The following is a 23,130-nucleotide window of genomic DNA, read 5'->3' as shown; positions in this document are numbered from 1 at the left end:
TACATTTCATGGTTAGGGAAGAAGAAATCCTATTGGTGGGGGAAAAGTTTCTGCGCAGGGAGGCGGGGTTTTTGCGCAGAAGATCGAAAACTGGTATGTACGAACGTACGTACGTGAGCGTGCTAATGTTAGCATGGAAGGCTAACATTTGATCTACATCAGACATTGGCAGCACTGGTTACTGTATTTTTTCATGAGGCATAGCCTTTGCAACGGCACCTCCAAAGTTTATACAGTGATACTGTTTTGTCTTTTCCTGCGGTTATTATAAATCCAAAAAGGTAATGTATAGAGAAGAAAATGTTTGTTTTACGGTTATACATCGTTTCCCCAGTATGTTTTCCCCACCCAAAACCCCGAGTTCCCACTGGGGGTCCCCCATTACCGTAGGATATAGATATATATATATTTCTGAAACTATTCATTTGCGACGGGAACGAGTGTCATTTTCGAAGAGAGCGTAATTTTTTCTATAAGAAAAGTAGTTTTTTACTAGGTTACATTGTCCTGTAATACACTACAATAATACTAAATGGGTCAATATAATGGCTCTTGTTCCGCCGCGGGCTCGCTTCGTTTGCCAGAAAACAAAAACATCAAGCTCGTATGTACTGGCAAGGGGTAATGTTGAGCTACGCACGCTAACAGTAGTGTTACGCTAACATTAGCAATACTAAATATAATGGTTAGCGTATTTTTTCATCGGTTTATTTTACGTCCAAGATGGTAATGTATAGAGAAGAAAAGGCTTGTTTTACCATTATATACCATTTCCCCAGTATGTTTTCCCCACCCAAAACCCCAAATTCCCACCTGGGGGTCCCCCATTATCGGTGGATATATATATATATATATATATATATATATATATATATATATATATATATATATATATATATATATATATATATATATATATATATATTATATATATATAATGTATATAAATTTCTGGAACCTATTCATTTCCGACGGGAATGAGTGTTATTTTCGAAGAGAGCGGATCTTTTCTACAGAAAAGGGTAGTTTTTTCCCCTAGGTTGTATTACCCTGTAATAAACTACAATAGAACCATATTGGTTATATTCACCTTAGTTGTATCTCAGAATTACACGACCGTATCACAATTGTTACATATTGCACAATTCATCGCATGATATTCCTTTGTGGTAGGTGAACTTCATCCAGCGTTACGCTAACGCAGACATTGGTCACTGGTAACTTGGTATTGGTACATAAGAGTTAGGGGTTCTCTTTAGAACTCGAAAACTATGGGTTTCAAACACTTACTGTCATCCAAATCGTTTATAATACCAAAAAATACAACAGGGACACCTTATCTCCGAAAGGAATATTGGTTACATATACAATTTTCCCCTTTGTAAGGACAAGACGATTTAGGTTAGTTGGAGAATCTTGGATCAGGTCTCATCCGTGTGTTTGTTTCCTTTGTCAATATAGTTTTTCAGGTATACCTTCTTGTGTCAGGTTGTTTTGTAACTTGAAAAATTTGGGTTTCTGATAGTTACACCTTCAAAATTGGGATGTTCTGAATACTAAAGATACAAGGGAAATATCTCTTCTCTAACTCGTAAAGAGAAGATGAAGAAAATAATCCTGAAGGATTGTTTCACGAGTGGTTCCAAATCCTAGGGGAAGACAGGAGGAGCAATTGATCGGAAGACCTCTATTGCAGTAATCCCTATGTAGACCAATGTTCTACCTTCCCGGTGAGGTCTAGTGGCGTATGGGTGAGAGTGCATGTGCGACTAACGTAGATCTTGCCATGCAAGTATGTGAAGCAATCAACTTGTAAGGTAACCTTATACCCAAACAAGTGGCCAAAAAAGGTTAGAGACAGGGTGCAGAGGAGGGCACTGATTGCTAACGCCCACAACACGTCAGCCCGCTAGTAGTAATAGTAGTATTAGTGGTCAGATGAACGTTCATGAGTGCAGACGAGAATTTGTGAGCCGATGAAGCTTTCATGGGCCCTTTAAACATTTGCATGCCCTCTTGTTTTCATATCAAGAGCTAAAGCTCATAGAAAGAAGTTCTAAAAAGGTGTATGCACCAGGAATTCGTTCCTAATGTACGAAGTGTGCTGCACCCCTCCTACCATTGGTGAGTGTTGGGTTAGGTTCCAAGAAGTGAGTGTTTGCTAAACTCCCTAGACTGCATGTCGTGGAAAGCGCTACCGAATTAGCTTGATCCTTAGAAACTGAAAGTTGAAGTTTTTTGTGCAGCCGCCATTCTCATACATGTGTGCTACTGTGAACATGAGTGCTAGTACTGATGAGATATTGTCAGCTCTTGCTCTGGACAAAGAGTCTAGAGTTTGTCTTCCAGATGAGGAGACTCACTAGGAGACTCAAAAAGCAATTGTTGAAGCAATAGCGCTAATTTGAAGACTAGTAGGGAAGGAAAGTCTCGCTGAGAAGAGCAATGCGCTCGCTTACAATAAGGGTCATAGTTGATAGTGCTCTATGATCCTCACTGGAGAAGCTGTCCGTCGAACGAATTCGGTAATGATCATCCCAAGAGTCAAGGCCTCCGAGACTCGTAGCTGGTTTTCGACGATTCTACACGCAATGTGAAAGATTGCTAATCATCAAAGGTGGAGGGCAATTTTACCTTGGAAGGGAAAGTCACAAGCTGGGCAGCACTGTGACACTGAATAGTAGTCTCTATTCTAGGAGTAATCATGAGCAGGCCTGCAGTGGCATGCTGGAAACTCGATCACGAGCTGGAGACTGGTCATAAGCAGGAACCTGGTCACGAGCTGATCTGTGTTATCTCGTCGTTGGTCCTGAAGTGCAGGAGAATAGAATGGTGATCACGAGAAGAGAAAGTGTCAGACGCTGGAAGCGGTTGTTGAAACTCCAGGAACCTGGAAGCAAGCTGATGGGCAGTTGCTACCTGATAGGGATCGTGGTCTGACAGGCAATCATGATTTGATAGGCGATTGTGAGCTGACGGGCGATCGCAAGTTAACGGTTGATTGCGGGCTGACGGGCGATCGTGGGCTGACGGGCGATCGTGAGCTGACGAGAGATTACGAGCCGATCAACCGGTGATGGCAAGCTGCAGCAGGACTGTGTGAGGCGAGGCTACTGTACGAGACAAGTCAGCTGGACGAGACCAGACATCGAGGAATAAAGGCGGATGGATGCTGGAAGCGCCAAACTTGCATGGGTTGATCAACATCTTCATGCTCCGACGAGCCACACTCCAAGGTACTGTATTAGAGAAAGGCATGGACGAGTCTATAACCCTCTCTTAATCTCGTGTAGTGAAGATTACTTCAGGGAGGACCAAAACTGAATATCGTACAGGAAAGGTGTCCATTATGAGTAGCAGGAACAAGCATCAGACTTTACCCTTCCTCCACCGGAAAAGCAAGCTCAGAACAAAGAAAAGCGCTGTCGTCAGCACGATGAACAGGAAGAGGCGTAGGCGATGAAGCTCGGTGACGGGGCAGGAGCTGCAACTTCCACGGGAACAGGAACAAGCATCGGACTGTATGCTTCCTCCGCCATCTCCCATTGCAGAACAAGGAAGTGTGTCATTGTCAGCATAGAGGAGCAAGACAGAAGTCGAGGTCTGTGTTGGCCGCAAGCTGCCTTCCTAGCGTTGAACTCTCAGGGTGTGAACAACATCTACTTCATATGGTGAAGGAGCATCCACTTGAAGAACGACTCCCCTGTGGAGGGGGACGGAGCCGCTGCACTAGGAGAAGCTTGGGAGCCCTCCAGCCTAAGGGTTGTCCGACATCAAAGGCGAAGAGGTCATAAGAAAAGGTTTCTTTACCCTTGAGGATAACCCTGCACCACACACACCGTCTCCGAAACAGCAACACTCACACCTGCGAAAGATTAACAAACACTAAAAGAAAAAATTAGTCAAAGGTCAGTCAAAAAAGGCTGTGCGGTAGAGAAAGACGAGCGTCCACTCTTCACCAAGCCAAAAGTAAAAGTGAAGATAAACCATAGGTGTGTGTGTCAGCAGGGTAGCTGGTACTACCCCCATACCCCCTGTTAACTATTGGTAGGGTAGTTACATCTCACTTAAAGTCTTATGGCTAGTCTTCCAGCTTCGCCATAAGTATATTCCCTAATAAAGAGCGAAAGGGTTTGTAATTAGTGTCGGAACAAACAAATTACACTACTAAAATATTTGCTATATTTGACCTATTAAAGTTAATCTTTTTATCTTTACCCATTTGGTTTTAGGCTTGTATGTTTACATGTTTTAAACTTATTCTATATATTACTTTCTTATGGAATAATTCTTGTTAATTACCTCCGCCAACGAAGTTGGAAGGTGGTTATGTTTTTGCCCCTGTTTGAGTGTGTGTGTGTGTGTGTGTATGTGTTTGGTTATGAACAGCTTCCTGGCCACAATTTTAATCTTAGAGTAATGAAACTTGCAGGGATTAATTGTTATGTAAAAAGCTGGAAGTGATTAAATTTTGGAAAGTCAAGGTCACAGTCGAGCAAAATGTCCAATTCACGTAATCAACGATAATTTTGGACATCGTTGTCACAGGCTTCAAACTTGGTTCATATTTGAGTGTATGAAAATACATGCCAATTACTACATGATAAAGTCAAGGTTGAGAAATAAACTGCCGCGGCGAAGGTCTGCACTCTACTGAGTGCCCCTCTAGTTCATTTAAGTTTTTGCTTTTAAAGCTTTTTCTGTATATTTAGTGTGAAAATGACTAGAGTAGTCAAACTGTTAGAAATAATGTATGCCTTAGAATGTGGATCTTAATGGTTTTCTTATTGACAGTGCAATGAAGTGATTCTCTCTCTCTCTCTCTCTCTCTCTCTCTCTCTATCTCTCTCTCTCTCTCTCTCTCTCTCTCTCTCTCTCTCTCTCTCTCTCTCTCTCTCTCTCTCTCTCTCTCTCTCTCTCTCTCTCTCTCTCTCTCTCTCTCTCTCTCTCTCTCTCTCTCTCTCTCTCTCTCTCTCTCTTTAAGGTTTTTGTTTTTTTACAGTAGTCATGTATGGGCCTAAGAATTAATAAAGTAAATTACTGTATGTACTTTAATAAATAAAAATACAGAAATTTGGTTCAGCAGTGAGAACGCAACTTATAAAGTTTGTTTACCTTGTCTGGAGAAAGAAAATGCTTAGGGTGCCGTAGGTGACAAAGAAACGCATCTACATGTAAAACGAAACTTGGGAAGCGTGAGGAGAGGAGCCTTGCTTTCCCAGATGATATCATACAAGGCATGATATTTGCCGGTATAGGAGACGCAAACCATCAGAGCAGGCTAATCAGTATTGTGGCTGTTGATTGGCTGTCGGACCATGGGATCACTCTCAATCAAATTATTATTATTTTTACTTACGTAGCTACAACCCTTATTGGAGAATCAGAATTCTATAAGCTCAAGGGCTCCAATAGGGAAAATAGCCCAGTGAGGAAAGGAAATAAGAAAACTACAAGAAAAGTAATTAACGATTAATATAAAATAGGAATTATATAGTTTTCATGGGTGACTTAAATGCTAGAGTGGGCACGGGAGAGGTAGAAGGTGTCATTGGGAAGTATGGCGTACCAGGTGAAAATAGGAGTGGTGAGAGACTGGTAGATATGTGTTGAGCAAAAGATGGTGATAAGTTCTAGCTTTTTCGAAAAGAAAGATAAAAATAAGTATACATGGGTAAGAGTGGCAAATGGAAGAGTAGTAGAAAGGGCATTAATGGATTAGGTGTTGATAACTAAAAGAATGTTTGGAAGGTTGAAAGACGTGCACGTGTTTCGGAGTATTGCTAACGGTATGTCTTATCATTTTTTGGTGGAAGGAAAATTAGTTGTAGCGAAAGAGTGGGGGAATAGAGTAGGTGGATGTAAAAGGTAGCAAGTGAGGGTTGAAGAGCTAATAAAACCGAGAGTAAAAAGTAAATATCAAGAAAGGTTGAAAATGGTATATGACGAAGTGAAAGTAAGAGAAACTGGTAATTTAGAGGAGGAGTGGAAGTTAGTAAAAGAAAATTTTGTTTGGATTGTAAGTGATGTGTGTGGCAAGAAGTTTGCTGGAGGCAGCATGAGGAAGGGCAGTGAATGGTGGAATGAAGAAGTGAAGGTAAAAGTGGAAGAGAAAAAGAGGGATTTTGAAGAATGGCTGCAGAGTAATAGTGTAGAGAAGTATGAAAGATATAGGGAGAAAAATGTGGAAGTAAAGCGCAAGGTAAGTGAGGCAAAGAGGGCAGCTGACCTGAGGTGGGGTTAGGGATTGGGTCATTCATATGAGGAGAGTAAGAAGTAGTTTTGGAAAGAAGTGAAGAGAGTAAGGGAGGCTGGTTCAAGAATGGAAGAGACAGTGAAAGATGGAAATGGAAGGTTGTTAAAGGAGAGGAGGCTAGGAAAAAGTGGGCGGAATATTTTGGAAGTTTACTGAATGTTGAGGATAATAGGGAGGCAGATATAATTGCTGTTGCGGGTGTTGAGGTGCCGGTGATGGGAGATGAGAGTGAGAGAGAGATTACAAGAGAGGAAGTGAGGAGAGCACTAGATGAAAAGAGAGTAGGAAAAGCATCTGGTATGGATGGTGTTAGAGCTGAGATGTTGAAGGAAGGGGGTGTGACTGTACTTGAATGGTTGGTGAGATTGTTTAATATGTGTTTTGTGTTGTCAATGGTACCAGTAGATTGGGTTTGTGCGTGTATTGTACCACTATATAAAGGTAAGGGAGGTGTGCATGAGCAAGGGGTATTAGTTTGTTGAGTGTAGTTGGAAAAGTGTATGGTAGAGTACTGATTAAAAGGATTAAGGATAAAACAGGGACTGCAATCTTAGAAGAGGTAGGGGTTGCATGAATCAGATTTTTACAGTTAGGCAGATATGCGAGAAATATTTAGCAAAAGGTAAGGAGGTGTATGTTGCGTTTATGGATCTGGAGAAAGCGTATGATAGAGCTGATAGGGAAGCAATGTGGAATGTGATGAGGTTATATGGAGTTGGTGGAAGGTTGTTGCAAGCAGTGAAAGGATAGGAAATGAAGTGAGAGATTGGTTTCCGGTGAGAGTGGGACTGAGACAGGGATATGTGATGTCGCCGTGGTTGTTTAACTTGTATGTTGATTGAGTGATGAGAGAGGTGAATGCTCGAGTGCTTGGACAGGGATTGAAACTGGTAGACGAGAATGACCATGAATGGGAGGTAAATCAGTTGTTGTTTTGCTGATGATACTGTACTGGTTGCAGACGAGGAAGAGAAGCTTGGACAATTAGTGACAGAATTTGGAAGGGTGTGTAAGAGTAAGGTTATGAGATGTTCAGGAAGGGAAGGTGGTGCGAGGTTGAATGTCATGTTGAATGGAGAGTTACTTGAGGAGGTGGATCAGTTTAAGTACTTGGGGTCTGTTGTTGCAGCAAATGGTGGAGTGGAAGCAGATGTACGTCAGAGAGTGAATGAAGGATGCAAAGTGTTGGGGGCAGTTAAGGGAGTAGTAAAAAATAGAGGGTTGGGCATGAATGTAAAGAGAGTTCTGTATGAGAAAGTGATTGTACCAACTGTGATGTATGGATCGGAGTAGTGGGAATAAAAGTGACGGAGACACAGAAATTGAATGTGTTTGAGATGAAGTGTCTAAGGAGTATGGCTGGTGTATCTTGAGTAGATAGGGTTAGGAACGAAGTGGTGAGGGTGAGAACGGGTGTAAGAAATGAGTTAGCAGCTAGAGTGGATATGAATGTGTTGAGGTGGTTTGGCCAAGTTGAGAGAATGGAAAATGGTTGTCTGCTAAAGAAGGTGATGAATGCAAGAGTTGATGAGAGAAGTATAAGAGGAAGGCCAAGGTTTGGGTGGATGAATGGAGTGAAGAAAGCTCTGGGTGATAAGAGGATAGATGTGAGAGAGGCAAGAGAGCGTGCTATAAATAGGAATGAATGGCGAGCGATTGTGACGCAGTTCCGGTAGGCCCTGCTGCATCCTCCGGTGCCTTGGATGACCGCGGAGATAGCAGCAGTAGGGGATTCAGCGTTATGAAGCTTCATCTGTGGTGGATAATGGGGGAGGGTGGGCTGTGTCACCCTAGCAGTACCAGTCAAACTCGGTTGAGTCCCTTGTCAGGCTGGGAGGAACGTAGAGAGGAGAGGTCCCCTTTTTTGTTTCATTTGTTTGATGTAGGCTACCTCCTAAAATTGGGGGAAGTGCCTTGGTATATGTATGTATGTATAAAATATTTTAAGAATAGTAACAACATTGAAATAAATATTTCATGAATAAACCATAAGAACTTTAAAAAAAAAAAAAAAGAGGAAGAGAAATCAGATAGAATAATGTACCTGAATGTACCCTCAAGAAAGAGAATTCTACCTCAAGACAGTGAAAGACCATGGTACAGAGGCTATGGCACTATCCAAGACCAGAGAAGAATAGTTTGATTTTGGAGTGTCCTTCTAGAAGAACTGCTTACCATAGCCAAAGAATCCCTTTAATCCTTACCAAGAGGAAAGTAGCCACTGAATAATTACAGTGCAGTAGTTAACCCCTTGGGTGAAGAAGAATTGTTTACTAATCTCGGAGTTGTCCATTGTATGAGGACAGAGGAGAATATGTAAAAAATGGGTCAGATTATTCTGTGTATATGTAGGCAAACGTAAAATATGCCATAACCAAAGAGAAGCATCCAATGTAGCACTGTCTGGCAAGTCAAAGGACCCAATAACTCTCTAGCGGTAGTGCCTCAGTGGGTGGCTGGTGTCCTGGCCGGCCTACTACCTACTACCTACTGCATTTAGTAACTCATGCTGTCCAGTTTGCTTTTTAGATGGACTGTTTTTGTAACTCCTTGTATCTCTCTCTCTCTCTCTCTCTCTCTCTCTCTCTCTCTCTCTCTCTCTCTCTCTCTCTCTCTCTCTCTCTCTGTTTGTGTATGTTTGTGCAACCTTTAACAACTGGCTATCAACCAGGTGTTATACTACAGTATACAGTATATGGTAATTTGCAAGAGAGAGAGAGAGAGAGAGAGAGAGTGTGTGTGTTCCAGCTATCATACTAGTTACTACATAAAATGGTAAGTTTTGTTTAATGCTCAGGCAATCTTCAAACTAGGCATGTTAGAAAGTTTACCTTTTCTTTATCAAAGAAACTCAGACCTAGCCTATCATAAATATAGACTACGGAAAATCCCTTTGGTAAGTTGTGGCTCTAGCTATGCTCTATGAAAGCAGTTGTTTGTGAAAACAGGATATAGTGTTCTTTATATATATAAAGTTGATATTGAGTTTATTATTGCAGTTTGAGAAAACTACAACATATGTTTTCATCTTGCTGTTAGTTCATACATTCCTTGTTTGACTTATTCTTATAGTTTTGCTGTAGTAAATTCTCATTTCAGATTGTTTTGTTTTTAATGTCAACTAAAATATTCTTGCGGCTAAGATCATCTCCTGATAGGTTACTTTAGTATAATCTAAACAATATTGTCTATTGAATGTCACAGGTACATATATTTACTTCGATTTTTCACTTCAGGTGTTTATGAAATAGGAAGCAGCCCACAAGAGAGAAGCACTCTGACAACTTTAAGAAAAGTAGTGATAAACAACTTCCAAAGATGAGTCATGATGTGATTGTCGATGCTTTGCCCTATATCGACACAGGTTATGATGAACCTGGAGTTAGAGAAGCAGTAAGGTTTTATCTATTAATTTCTGTTAATTTTTAGTTGTTCCTACTCGTATATCAACCCTTATCCTTTTATGGGAGTATGATTTCAGTGAAGCTGGAACTCTGTTGTTAGAACATTTAACAAGGCGTCGGTAGTTACACTGAGTAGCCTCTTTGAGTTCGGTGGCTGAGCAATATGGACATACTCTCAGTGGTAACAAAGCTTGGCTGTATTTTCTAATCCTTGCTTTCTCTTTTCAGAGTAATTGTGGTTAAGTGATTATGGAGAATCTAAATGTAGGTATGTAGGCCTACCCAGGTATACCTGGCTGCAAGTTCATGAGCATGTCTGATGGGGACTCCCATCTGTGTGCCCTTTACAGGGGTCATGACTGTGCAGTCATCCCACTGTGATGAGTTTAGGGAGGTGCCTCCTTCGCAGTAATGAGTTTAGGGAGATGCCTCCTTCGCAGTGGTCTGAGTACTGCAGGAGGAGGAAGAAGGCAAAGGGAGATTCTTCATCTTCGGGGTTTTCCTCAAAATCAAAGAAAGCCACTGGGTCTTTCTTCACTCTTCAGTACTCAAGTTTCTGCTCCATCTTTGTCTTCCTCTTGTGGAAACACGAAGAAGGATGACGACTCTAACCTTCCCTTGGGGCAAGCTGCAGGTAAGGCAACCATATCTTCTTCCCCTAGCAAATGAGGCATTTCCCGCCCTTCGCTTCATAGTGAGCCCACACTGATGATTGCTAAAGACCTGGCCCTAAGGATTGGAGGCCATTCCATCAACAGAGCTGCTGTGCCTTCTTCCTGTGTCCCCTATGCAGAAAATGTGCTTCCTTCTAGGATTAGCCTTCTGAAGGGGCAGTTATGATCGCTGATCCTCTACATCTGTAGTTTCATCACCTTTGGCCAGGAAATTCTTGACTATAACCTCTGAGAAGGGAAGCAAACGACCTCGTTCTTTGCCGCTTGGTCTCCTGTGACCTTTTATCTCCCAAAGGCAACGAGAAAACGTCTTACATGTGCCCAGCCTGTTCTTGCATCTTTTTCACTTAGTGTCACAAAAGGGGTGCACTTTGTCTTAGAGACAATATCTTTTGTTCCTGCTGCAGACACACGTCATGCTCTCACTTTGTCAGGTGATGAAATTCAGGGACTTGCCATTGCAGAGAATGAGAGAGACCTTATGACTACTACTCTCAAAGAGTATACAGGAAATCTTCACGGTCAGGTACAGGTGTACGCGTAAGATCTCCGTGGGATTCTCCTCGCGTACCATCTTCGAAGGATAGCCCTATCCATTCACATTTGTCTCCACAACCTTACATTTCACACATATAGTATTCCATATGCGCAAGGTCTCATCCATGTCTACGCTCACAGTCACGCACACAATCACCCTCTACGCGCACGTGAGAGTGTACGGTCATCTGCTAGTAAGGCTAGAGACAGTAGATCTTCTCATCCTAGGTTCCCACATGCCTGGTGTCTACCTGTAAGGTCCCCACATGCAAGGGGCTCACGCAAGAAATCCCCATTTCAGGGCTATGTCACAGCTAGAGATTCACATACAGTACAGTACTAGGTTTCCCACACTGGACCCCTACATGCTAGAACCTTACACTCTGAGTCCCTCATACTGTACGTGCTGGATCCGCACTCGCTGGATCCTTACGCATCAGTCCTTCATGCGTGGAATCTTCATGAAACTAAACTATATGCAATAGTTCTCCACACATGAAATCTCTTTGAACCAGAACGTTACGTGCTGGATCCCCACACTCTAGATTTGCACGCATAGGTAGGTCATCACACACACCTTTTGAGAGGTCTTTCTCAAGGTTTTAGGCCTTCGACATGGCCCATCATGTCATGTGTTTGATTTCCCAGTATTATGCCATGTCACACTAGGGCTTTTTGTGATTGTTCCTCTCACAATCATCATACAAGGCAACATTCTTGAAGAAGAACTTCATTATATATAATCACTCGGCACGAAGCAGGACTCGGAACCCTTGTGAGTTAGGGAGTCAACTCCATTGCCTGGTACCTCTAGGTACTCCTTGAGTGACCACAACCCAAGGACAAGGTATTCTGTGACCCTTTCAATGGTACAGTCAGCATCAAAACTGATGCAACAAATTCCCAGTCGGAATTGAGACCTCCCTTTCGGAACATGGTTCGAGTTCTCCGGTCTCTAAGGAGACCTCCCTACGTTCCACTTCACCAGGCAACAAAATTTTACCTGGTTTATAATGTCAAGTTACCGACAATTTAAAACAAAATAAATTTTCAGAAAGCGGGATGAGACATTTGTGAGGCTGTGATTCAACTTATTGTATTTAAGTAATAAGTTACAATACATAGTTTCTTGAGCACACTTAAGTTACCTGAAAATTCAGCAAAGTGTCTTTCTTTTCACAATGTTGATAAATGCTCCTTTACATTTTTAACCCTGGATAGGTACGGTCCTCGGACACCCCTTTAAGGGTATACTCGGACGCGAACGACCCCGACGCCAAAAAAAATTCTTGAAAAATCAGTTTTTGCAGTAACCTCCTTTTTTCTTTTGCCAAAAAAAAACTTCAATGAATGCTTAAAACAACTGTAAAGATAAATACTACTCATCTGCAGAAAAACTATTTATTATAAATATTTTAAAAAATTAAGTAGAAAAAAAAAAGACCTGACATAAAAATTCATAAAAAAAAAGTTTATACATATATACACAAATCCTTTTAGGAATTGATTCTTGAATGTTTAGGACACATCTTGATGTATTTTGGATGAAGTCAGACCCATGGAGGTGAAGATCTGAAATGAGAAAAAAAGGGTAACTTTTTTTGGCCAAAAAAAATTGTCCAAATTTCATGAATTTTTTTGGGTACCCAAATGAAATAGGAAGTGGCTAATTTTTTTAGGGAATAAACATATGTTATCCTAAAATAGAAATATGTAAAAAAATCTTCATTATTTTGTAAATTACATTTATATCAGGGGCCATATCTAAAGGTAATTTTTTGAGTACTTGGAAATTTCGTAAAAAAATACATATATTTAATATATAATATGATATTTATGCAGGTAAAAATATACCAAAATATCACAAATTCTATAGGGAACAAGAATATATATAGATAGGGCAGCTTACGCTTCGGATATGTCCACAAAATGGCCGCCAACCACACTGACTCAGACTCCCTAATCTGCCACTTGAAATGTAGGAAGGGTATGTCAATTTCGTGTTATTTACTAATCTAATTATTATTGGATATGCATAAAAATTGTATGGTGGGTTGCTGGATAATTGTCGATTATTTTACGACTATAAAATTAAAATTCTGACCCAAAAAATTTTTTTTGAAGGGAAATAAAATCGAAAAAAAAAAATGTAAAACAATATTTTAGCTAAAAAAATTTGATGATATTCAATCAAAAAAAAAGTAAACAAAATTTTCCGACAAATAAACATCTAGAGGAATCATTACTCTGTGATAGTTCCTTAGTACGTAGTAATTTTGAAAGAATTGGGAAAAAACGAAAAAAGGGCAATCACCGGAAAATCGAACACATACCTATATATACGCCATATCTGGCTAAAAAAAAGATAGGCATGGGTAGCCAGATCATTTAGAAACACTTTCCAACACTATAAAAATATAAGTTTTGCGACACTACTTGCCAATTCCTTACGGTAACATGACTAAGCAAAAAAATGCAAAACAAATAAAAAGGGGCACTCGTGGAAAAATGGCCATTCTAATATACGGCATTTCAGAAAAAAAAAATTTCAGCCACGTGCTAGGCAAACCATCAAGGCATATTTTCTGACAAATAAACATATAAATGAAATATTACTCTGTGATAGTTCCTTAGTACGTAGTAATTTTGAAAGAAATGGGAAAAAACGAAAAAATGGCAATCACAGGAAAATCGAACACATACTTATATATACGCCATATCTGGCTAAAAAAAAAATAGGCATGGGTAGCCAGATCATCTAGAAACACTTTCCAACACTATAAAAATATAAGTTTTGCGACACTACTTGCCAATTCCTTACGGTAACATGACTAAGCAAAAAAATGCAAAACAAATAAAAAGGGGCACTCGCGGAAAAATGCCCAACATTCTAATATACGGCATCTCAGATAAAAAAAAAGACATGCACGTGTTAGCCCAACCATCAAGGCACACTTTCTAACACATAAACATGAAAAAAAAATCAATAATATACGGCAATTCCTTACTACGTAGTAAATTTTTACAAATATTGAAAAAAAAACAGAAATTGGCAACCGCAGTTAAATACCCAATATACCAATAACTACGTCGTATCTGACAAAAACAAAATCACGCATGGGTAGCCAGATCATCTAGACACACTTTCCAACATTAAAAAAGCAAAAGTTTTACGACACTATTTCGCAATATCTTACGGAAAAATGACTTGGCAAAAAAATTAAAAAAAATTAAAAAGGGACACTCGCGGTAAAATGCCCGACATTCTAATATACGACATCTCAGATAAAAAAAAAGACATGCACGTGTTAGCCCAACCATCAAGGCACACTTTCTAACACATAAACATGAAAAAAAAATGAATAATATACAGCAATTCCTTACTACGTAGTAATTTTTACAAATATTGAAAAAAAAACGGAAATTGGTAACCGCAGTTAAATACCCAATATACCAATAACTACGTCGTATCTGACAAAAACAAAGTCATGCATGGGTAGCCAGATCATCTAGACACACTTTCCAACACTAAACAAGCAAAAGTTTTACGACACTATTTGGCAATATCTTATGGAAAAATGACTTGGCAAAAAAATGAAAAAAAATGAAAAAGGGGCACTCGCGGTAAAATGGTCCTCGTGGTGATGAACGACATTTTAACTAAAAAAAAAAACATGCACATGGTAGCCAAACAATCCACCAAGACTTTCCACAACTGATAACCTATACAAGTTGCACCATTCTACGACAATTTCATAATACGTAATAACTTTGATAATTATGCAAACTACCTCAGAAGGGTAAACTCGGACGCGAACGACCCCGACGCGTCTCAGAAATCGGGGAAGGAGTACAGCTACAGCAATGCACATCTGGACACTACTAGAGCGTGTAGGGGAGACACCTCCTGCAGTTCGATCACCCACAAATTCAGTCACAGGGGTTAGTCACGTGAGAAAAACCTGTTTTTTTTTGACGCTCGGGGTCGCAAACGACCCACCGTACCTATCCAGGGTTAAACATCAAAATACTATTCTTGGGCGCACAAGCAGCGAGGAGACGAAAATACAGTCACATAAAATCAACTATTGTTACTCACACTTCATATGTCTACAGTACTTCAAAAAACCAAGTATAATTTTACACAAAGTTCTTATGGTGGTGGTCTTGAACAATGGAGTAATTACGAGCCCTTTTAATTTTACAGCGGCTCTAACCCGACTAACTACCAGACTTGGCACACCGCCAGTCGTGGCACATGGCGTCCATGGGGAGATGCCACGTGTCCTAGGGGTATCGAGGTAGTAGTCCGTTTTGTCTTTAACCAGATGCTTATCCGGAAGGCCTTCGTCTCCTGGCTGTTGCTCTCCCAAGCAATCTGTAAGAACAATGAGGTGACAGAAAGAAACCCTTTGCAGATTGACACGGTGACAAAATCCTGTCGCCGGTGGAAGCTGAGACAGCATGCATTCCCAGGCGAACCAGCAGGCAGAGGTCACTTACATGACCTCCAAGAGGGGTTTCAAACGATGTCTACGTGACAAGAAGATAGCGTTCCTACACACTTTGACAGTGGCCAAATGAGTCAAGGAACTTCATGGTCTCTCTTTCGACATCACCCATTCATGAGAAGGGTGAAAGGCAACGTTCAGTTTCGTCTCTGAGTTTGTTGCGAGACAGTCTCCAGAGGTGACGGATCCTAGACAACAAGTCTCCACACAGTAACTAACGATCCAGATCATCTGTTACTGTACCGGGGGTGAGTTTTGCAGCTCTACCTCAAGAGAATGGCAACAGCCCACCTGGGTCCCTTCTCTTGTCGTCAGCACTGGGAGAGACAAGAGGAGGATCACCAAAATATCATCTCTGCTGGATTCACAGAATCATCAATTACGCTCTGAATCCAGATCCTCATCCAACACGTCGACCCACGATGTTAGGGGCATAGCTATGCCCCTGGCCCTTCTAAGCAGATTACTCTGTGGTGCAGGTTCTACAAGCAAGGGTGGGAATGCTCCATGTGACTTTCACAACCTATCTCCTGCAAGACGTGACCCACAGGAACTCAATACGATCTCTATCAGTCCTGTGATGGCTGCACAACAGCTGGTTGTATACCTCAAGCTCCTTATTGGACAAGTAGCAGAAGGTTGAGGGCACTGTTACCCGGTTTTAGTTTGCGTGAATGAAAAGGTTTGACTGGCTCTTTTTATTTTCTTCATCCTCCCCTCTCGTGGGGAAAGCAGCATCCTGGGTTCTCTGCATAAGCTGACCTCAAATCACTGCAGGTAAACCATGCTCCTTTATGTACCTAGTATTAAGCTAATACTGTTGCGTCCCCATACCCTGACGACGTGGTATTGGGAAAGTCTTGGTTACAACAGTTTTTCCTACAAAAAGACTCGGAATAACTTTACCTGGACAGTCACACTTCTAAATATCTCAACACACAGCTTGCGTAGGCCGCGGACCTTGCGTAGCAAGGTTTTAGCGAGGCGCAGGAACTCCTTATTTTGAGTACTAATATACTCAGATAAGGAGGCCCTGGGTAAAGCCAAAAGCCAGATTGGCAGTGACGTCCACCCTTCCTAATGGGTGAGTCACCCCTAAATAAATAGCGTAGGTTTGTATTCCAGTTACGGAACAAATGACAAATTCGTAGATAATTTGTATTTGTTCCAACACGAAGTACTTACCTCGAACTACTTTCTTAAGAGTTTCTGGGATCTCCTTTCCATCCGACCCTAAACCCATTTTCTAGGAGGGGTAACCTCAGGCGGAGTGATACGCGCCCTGAGGCTAACCCCGGGTCAGAGAGCATGCTTGCTCAGGTCTCGACCTCCAGTAAGTTCTCTGGTCGCGTCGCGATATCATCTCGCCACTCTCCTAATTCCAGTGTGACTTTGTGTGTCCCCGACCCCTTTGTGTCTCACGCGGTATCCACGAGGTCCCCTTGTGCTTTCCCTGTGCGTGCTTGTGTCTCATAGTGCTTTCTCCTGCCTCATGGAGCATCCCCGCTGTTGTCCTGGGCCTATGGCCGGTAAATCATGTGGAGCGTTCCTCTCGAAGCCCGAAGTTGACCCGCACTCCTTGTGTTCCTCGTGCAGGGGCAGCGTTTGTTCCCCTTCCGCAACGTGTCCGGAGTGCGAGTCGTGGAATGAGGTGCAGTGGGTGCGGTATAGCACCAAGAAGGCGGCGGCGGCGAAGAAGTCGCCTAAGAAGCCGAGCGTCCTTTCCTCCCTTGCTACGCCGGGCGTCTCGTCGGACCGAGCTTCCCTTCCAACCTCCCCTTCAATTGCGTCAGGCACTTAGTTTGTCGGAGGAAGAGGGTGATCAGTTTACTTATCTACACGCTTCTCCCCCTCCCCCAGATTGGGAAATGTCACAAGGACTTTTCCCTGGTGGTCACCCGACAATGGTTGACAATCCCTTGAGGCGATCAGTTTACGTTCAACCAGCGATAAGAATTGCGACACTCCCTTGCAGCACGCACACGGCGCACCGCAAGTGTCAGATCTGTCTTAGCTGAAGAGGTCGATTTCGTCCCTGTTTAACGCATACAATTCTCGAACAGAGGAGGCTCGTTTAAAGGAACTAAAAGACGTTAACAGGCCAAAGAAAGGAGCTGCTGCTAACCAAGGCGTTACCGGACAGGGAAGTTCTCCTGCGCTCACCAACGCTCCCTCGCAGCGATCGGGACGAGTTACAGGAAGCGACAGGGTTGTGGACGCTCCTTCGCGGCATTCTGGATGCATACAACACTCTGGAAGCTCACGACAACCTGGACGCATGCAGTCAGGTTTTGTCTCCACAGCATGATAGACAAGTAGTTGTTCGCATGACGCGCTTCTTACGCCTCCTCGCGTCAACAGCATGCTGGACGCATGCAGCACGCTGGGACCTCACGGCAGCCTGGACGCATGCAGTCAGGACTTGTCACCACAGCATGATAGACAGGTTGTTGTCTCTCCTTCGCGACTTTCTGGACGCACAGCGACCGCTTCCTCGCGTCACGCTGTTAACATACAGCATGCGGGACGCACGCGAGCAAGACTTTACCTTGCAGCATGCGGGTCATGATGTTGACGTTTCCTTACTGCATGACGGACTTATGCTGGAAGCACTTGAACCTAACTCTCCTTCAAGACATGCGGGACGCAAGCGTGACGCTTCCTCGCAAATGGATAGTATCCTGCACGATGTTCCTTCACAACAGGATGACATTATTGTGGAAGACGATAACCGACAGGATGACGCGGTTTTGTCTCCTACCCATTCGACTCGGGGGATCGATATTCCCTTAGCCGAAGGTTTAGAGAAGGAATCCCAGGATACGCTGCAGGCAGCTGACCTTAAGAAGTTACTGACTGTTCTTACATCGCTATACCCAGAGGACTTTACTCAGCTTATGCTTCAGAGCCCGCCCTCTCAGTTTTTGAAGGGCAAACCCCGAAAACCATCCGCCTTTAAGAAGATGGTTCTTGCTAGATTGGTTAAGAGAGCTTTCTCTACTCTCAACCAATGGACGTCCAAGAAGAAAGATCTAGGGATGGCCTCCTTTTCTTTTCCACCGACTAGACTGGCCTCCAGATCTAGCGTGTGGTATGAGACTCGGGAGGTTCTCGGTTTGGGAGTTCCTGCCTCCTCCCAGGGAGACTTCTCCTGACTTGTTGACGCCTCACGCAGGTCAGCCATGAGCAAGTCGAAGGTTATATGGTCCACTTCCGAGATGGACCATCTACTGAAAGGGAATTTTAGAACAATAGAAGTCTTCAGCCTTATGGATTGGACTCTAGGAGCTCTCGCAGGGGCCACAGATCTTAAGAACGAGGCTCAAATGCATCTGATTGCTTGTCTGGATAAGGCCGTGAGGGATGGCTCTGTCGAACTTTCCGCCCTTTTAACTGCAGGCTTTCTCAAAAAGAGGGCTATGTTATGTTCCTTCTTATCCTCAGGTTTGACCCTTGCTCAGAGGTCGGAACTTTTATTTGCTCCTTTGGGTAATCATCTCTTCCCTCCGGACTTAGTGAAGGACTTGTCTGCAGCTCTGGCACAACAGGCTACGCAAGATCTTATCTCCAGGACTGCTAAGAAAGTCCTCCCGGGTAGTTTTCTTGCAAGGAAGCAGAAGGAAGCTCCTCCCACTCGCCAGCCCTTTCGTGGGAGAGCCCCTTCAAGGGGAACCCAAAGAATTGCTGCTGGAGGTCAAGCCCGCAGATTCCCAAGACAGCAAACTAAATAATAAAAGTGAGACATGCAACCTTCAGACACTAGTGGGAGCCAGGCTATCCATTTTTGGCGAGAGTGGAGCCAAAGGGGGGCGGACTCCTGGATAATCAATGTCCTCAAGGAAGGATACAAGATCCCCTTCCTGACGAAGTTCTGTCAGGGGCAAAGGCAATCACTTTCTCAGCCAACTGGGTGCTCAATTGGAGGGACTCGGTAGTGGTTATATTTGTCAGGCAAGTCAGGCATTGGGAGGTGTTGGCACTCCAGAATTCCTTAATTTCACCCAGTGCAGCCCTCTTCAAATCCAGGGAAGTTGAAGACACGGAAAATTGAAGGAAGACTAGTCAGGACCCCCTATTCCACCAAGGTGTCATCTTCATGGGTATTGGGACATCTAAATTGAACTCAAAAGCAACCTCAATCCCTTTTGAAGTCAGCCTAAAAGAAGTTATCCTCGACTACACGAGCTAAGTCTGCTCCTACCTCTTCTTTAAGACCCTCGTAATCATTCACCTTTCTGTTCCTGCTCTAGCCAGGCCAGAAGAGGAAGGGTCAGCAGTTTCCTTCTTCAACTGCTATAAGTGGTGGGCATGCTGTCAAGCTGGTGGGCAAGGCGATAGTATCACAGGGCCGAGGATTGGATCTTTCGGGACGGATGCTGCCTCCCATTCATTGGCTCTCGTCTTTCCCTCACTTGGATTCTGATGGTGTCCACACTGTACCTCCCAACTTGAGAAAAGGGCTTTGATCTTCAGGCAGTAGTGAGGGAAATGCTGGAAAAAAGCTCACTGCAGAGTACTGGACAGTTCTCCAGGCTTTTACAGTCATCAGTTCCTAGTGGAGAAATCAACTCGGGCCAGGAGACCAGTCCTCAGCCTCTCCCCTTTAAATGAGTTTGTGTTGCAGACAACATTCAAGATGGAGGTATTGAGCATCGTATGAGCTGCCATCAGAAGAAATTACTTAATGATGTCTCTCGACCTGAAATACACCTATTTTCAGTTACCAATCCATTGGTCGTCCTCTAAGTTCCTCTGGTTGGTCATTGTGGGGAAGGTATTTCAGTTCAAGGTTATGTGTTTTAGACTATGTACCGCCCCTCAAGAGTTTACAGTCAGTAGTGTTCACACTCGTCTTGGCTTGGCCGCATGCCAGTGGCATATGTCTCCTTAGATAATTGGATGATTGAATGATTCTGTCCTCCTTGGGAAAGCTTCTTCAGTATCAGTACAAGTTCCTCTCCATTTGCCACAATCCATGCATTATGGTTAGTCGAGAAAAGGCCAGTCCTGTGCTCAAGCAGAAGACAGAGTACCTGGGAATGCTGATAGATACAACAGCATTCAGAGCCTTTTCCATTGGGGATCGCATCACTAGACTCAGTAAAGTAGTGTATCCTTTCCTTACTTGGGAACAGCGGTGATCTCGAAAGTGGTAACAGTTAATAGACATCTCGTTTCCTCGGAGAAGGACAAGAGAGTAGGGTTCCCCTGCTGTACAGGACCAGATAAGCAGCCCTTAAAGTAAGGAAAGTAAAGTATTCCCCACCCTTCCCCGCACTCTTAAGACAGCGAAGGTTGTACGTGCCGGAGTCTTCCGCATCATTATCTTTTTAGGTTAACCTGTCAGTGTGTGTACTTGCAGTAAGTCTTGCTTTGGAGAAACTCACATCAGTAAGCTCTGCCTCTCGGCTTCTGATTCGGCAGCTATGAAGTCTTTTGCTATGACCTCCCTCCAATCAGTCTCGCAGCTTGACCAGTGGTCAGGCTTTGTGATGTATTTCATAAATATGTATAACAGGGTTATCAACTCCTGACTCTTTGGAGAACTACATTACAGCAGACTCATGGTGTTTGGTGGAAAGGCAGTTACCTTTCTGGCCCAACAAACAGCTAACCAGTGGACCCTTTGAAGGTGGCTGTGCCAAGACCGTCTGCTACACCATCAGGATCAGATTGAAAAGCACAATCGGGATCTTCAGTTGCTTCTTCCTAAAAGAAATGCACAGACAAGTGTTCTACCCTATCATGCTTTGCCTGGCCAATGCAGGAGGGCAGTAGAGGTAAGAAGGAAGGAAAGAGACATTGAAGTCTGCAGTCCCCTCCTCCAGCTGCCATATGGGGGGGATGCCTGTCACACCATTTTGCTAGGTGACAGCAACATGGATCAGAGCAGTAGAATATAGAGGTACTGTACTTAGGGACTGATGCCATTACCCTTTGAAGATCTAACATCCACTCACTTGCATTCTTATGGTGTTCCAGAGTGTGCCTCCAAAATTCCTGGAAGATCTAGCCTTGGCAGCAGAGGTGAAAGCTATGGAGGAGAAGAGTCTGCTCAATGTCATTCTCAAGGGCTGTCCTGAGTTCTACAGTTTGTTCTTCCCGGTGGAAAAATCTACCAGAGGCTGGAGACTAGTCATCGACCTCTAGCCACTGAAAAAGTTGGTTCATGTAACTGTGTTCAACATAGAAGACAATAAGTTGTACAGTCTGCCATTAGAAAGGAAGACTTATGCTTCAAATGGATCTGAAGGATGTTTATTTCCATATGCCTATCCTTCAGTCCTACAAAAGTACCTTCACTACATCCATGAGTAAGTAGTGTGCCAGTTCAAAGTCTTGGGCTCTGAACTGTCCACTGCTACCCCCAAGTGTTCAGGTTAGTTTTCGCTCTTGTCTGAGCTAGGCCCCTTTTGAACGGAACACGTCCATTGAAGTACAGTATCTTAATTACTGGCGGGTCCTGGCCTCTTCTGAGAGGCAGTTGTTTCAGGTTCAAAATAGACTGCTCCTTTTTTGTTGTGATGGGAAATAGTGTCTCACGCGGTATCCACGAGGTCCCCTTGTGCTTTCCCTGTGCGTGCTTGTGTCTCGTAGTGCTTTCTCCTGCCTCATGGAGCATCCCCGCTGTTGTCCTGGGCCTATGGCCGGTAAATCATGTGGAGCGTTCCTCTCGAAGCCCGAAGTTGACCCGCACTCCTTGTGTTCCTCGTGCAGGGGCAGCGTTTGTTCCCCTTCCGCAACGTGTCCGGAGTGCGAGTCGTGGAATGAGGTGCAGTGGGTGCGGTATAGCACCAAAAAGGCGGCGGCGGCGAAGAAGTCGCCTAAGAAGCCGAGCGTCCTTTCCTCCCTTGCTACGCCGGGCGTCTCGTCGGACCGAGCTTCCCTTCCAACCTCCCCTTCAATTGCGTCAGGCACTTAGTTTGTCGGAGGAAGAGGGTGATCAGTTTACTTATCTACACGCTTCTCCCCCTCCCCCAGATTGGGAAATGTCACAAGGACTTTTCCCTGGTGGTCACCCGACAATGGTTGACAATCCCTTGAGGCGATCAGTTTACGTTCAACCAGCGATAAGAATTGCGACACTCCCTTGCAGCACGCACACGGCGCACCGCAAGTGTCAGATCTGTCTTAGCTGAAGAGGTCGATTTCGTCCCTGTTTAACGCATACAATTCTCGAACAGAGGAGGCTCGTTTAAAGGAACTAAAAGACGTTAACAGGCCAAAGAAAGGAGCTGCTGCTAACCAAGGCGTTACCGGACAGGGAAGTTCTCCTGCGCTCACCAACGCTCCCTCGCAGCGATCGGGACGCGTTACAGGAAGCGACAGGGTTGTGGACGCTCCTTCGCGGCATTCTGGATGCATACAACACTCTGGAAGCTCACGACAACCTGGACGCATGCAGTCAGGTTTTGTCTCCACAGCATGATAGACAAGTAGTTGTTCGCATGACGCGCTTCTTACGCCTCCTCGCGTCAACAGCATGCTGGACGCATGCAGCACGCTGGGACCTCACGGCAGCCTGGACGCATGCAGTCAGGACTTGTCACCACAGCATGATAGACAGGTTGTTGTCTCTCCTTCGCGACTTTCTGGACGCACAGCGACCGCTTCCTCGCGTCACGCTGTTAACATACAGCATGCGGGACGCACGCGAGCAAGACTTTACCTTGCAGCATGCGGGTCATGATGTTGACGTTTCCTTACTGCATGACGGACTTATGCTGGAAGCACTTGAACCTAACTCT

At 43.7% G+C, this 23,130-nt stretch overlaps 1 protein-coding gene across 2 annotated transcripts in view; it reads left to right on the top strand.

The window, feature by feature from the left end:
* The window catches only part of LOC137660306 (pre-mRNA-splicing factor SPF27-like), a 97,601-nt gene that overhangs the window by 13,212 nt on the left and 61,259 nt on the right, over nt 1-23,130 (top strand). For both annotated transcript variants that reach the window (XM_068395102.1, XM_068395101.1), the window contains exon 2: nt 9,493-9,649. In XM_068395102.1, coding sequence (XP_068251203.1) covers nt 9,575-9,649 — 75 coding nt within the window. In that variant the 5' untranslated portion in view covers nt 9,493-9,574. The remainder of the gene's footprint in view (nt 1-9,492; nt 9,650-23,130) is intronic.

This window comes from Palaemon carinicauda, chromosome 20, assembly GCF_036898095.1.
Source record: "Palaemon carinicauda isolate YSFRI2023 chromosome 20, ASM3689809v2, whole genome shotgun sequence".
Classification (NCBI taxonomy): Eukaryota; Metazoa; Arthropoda; class Malacostraca; order Decapoda; family Palaemonidae; genus Palaemon; species Palaemon carinicauda.
This window is presented reverse-complemented; position numbering and strand designations above follow the sequence as displayed.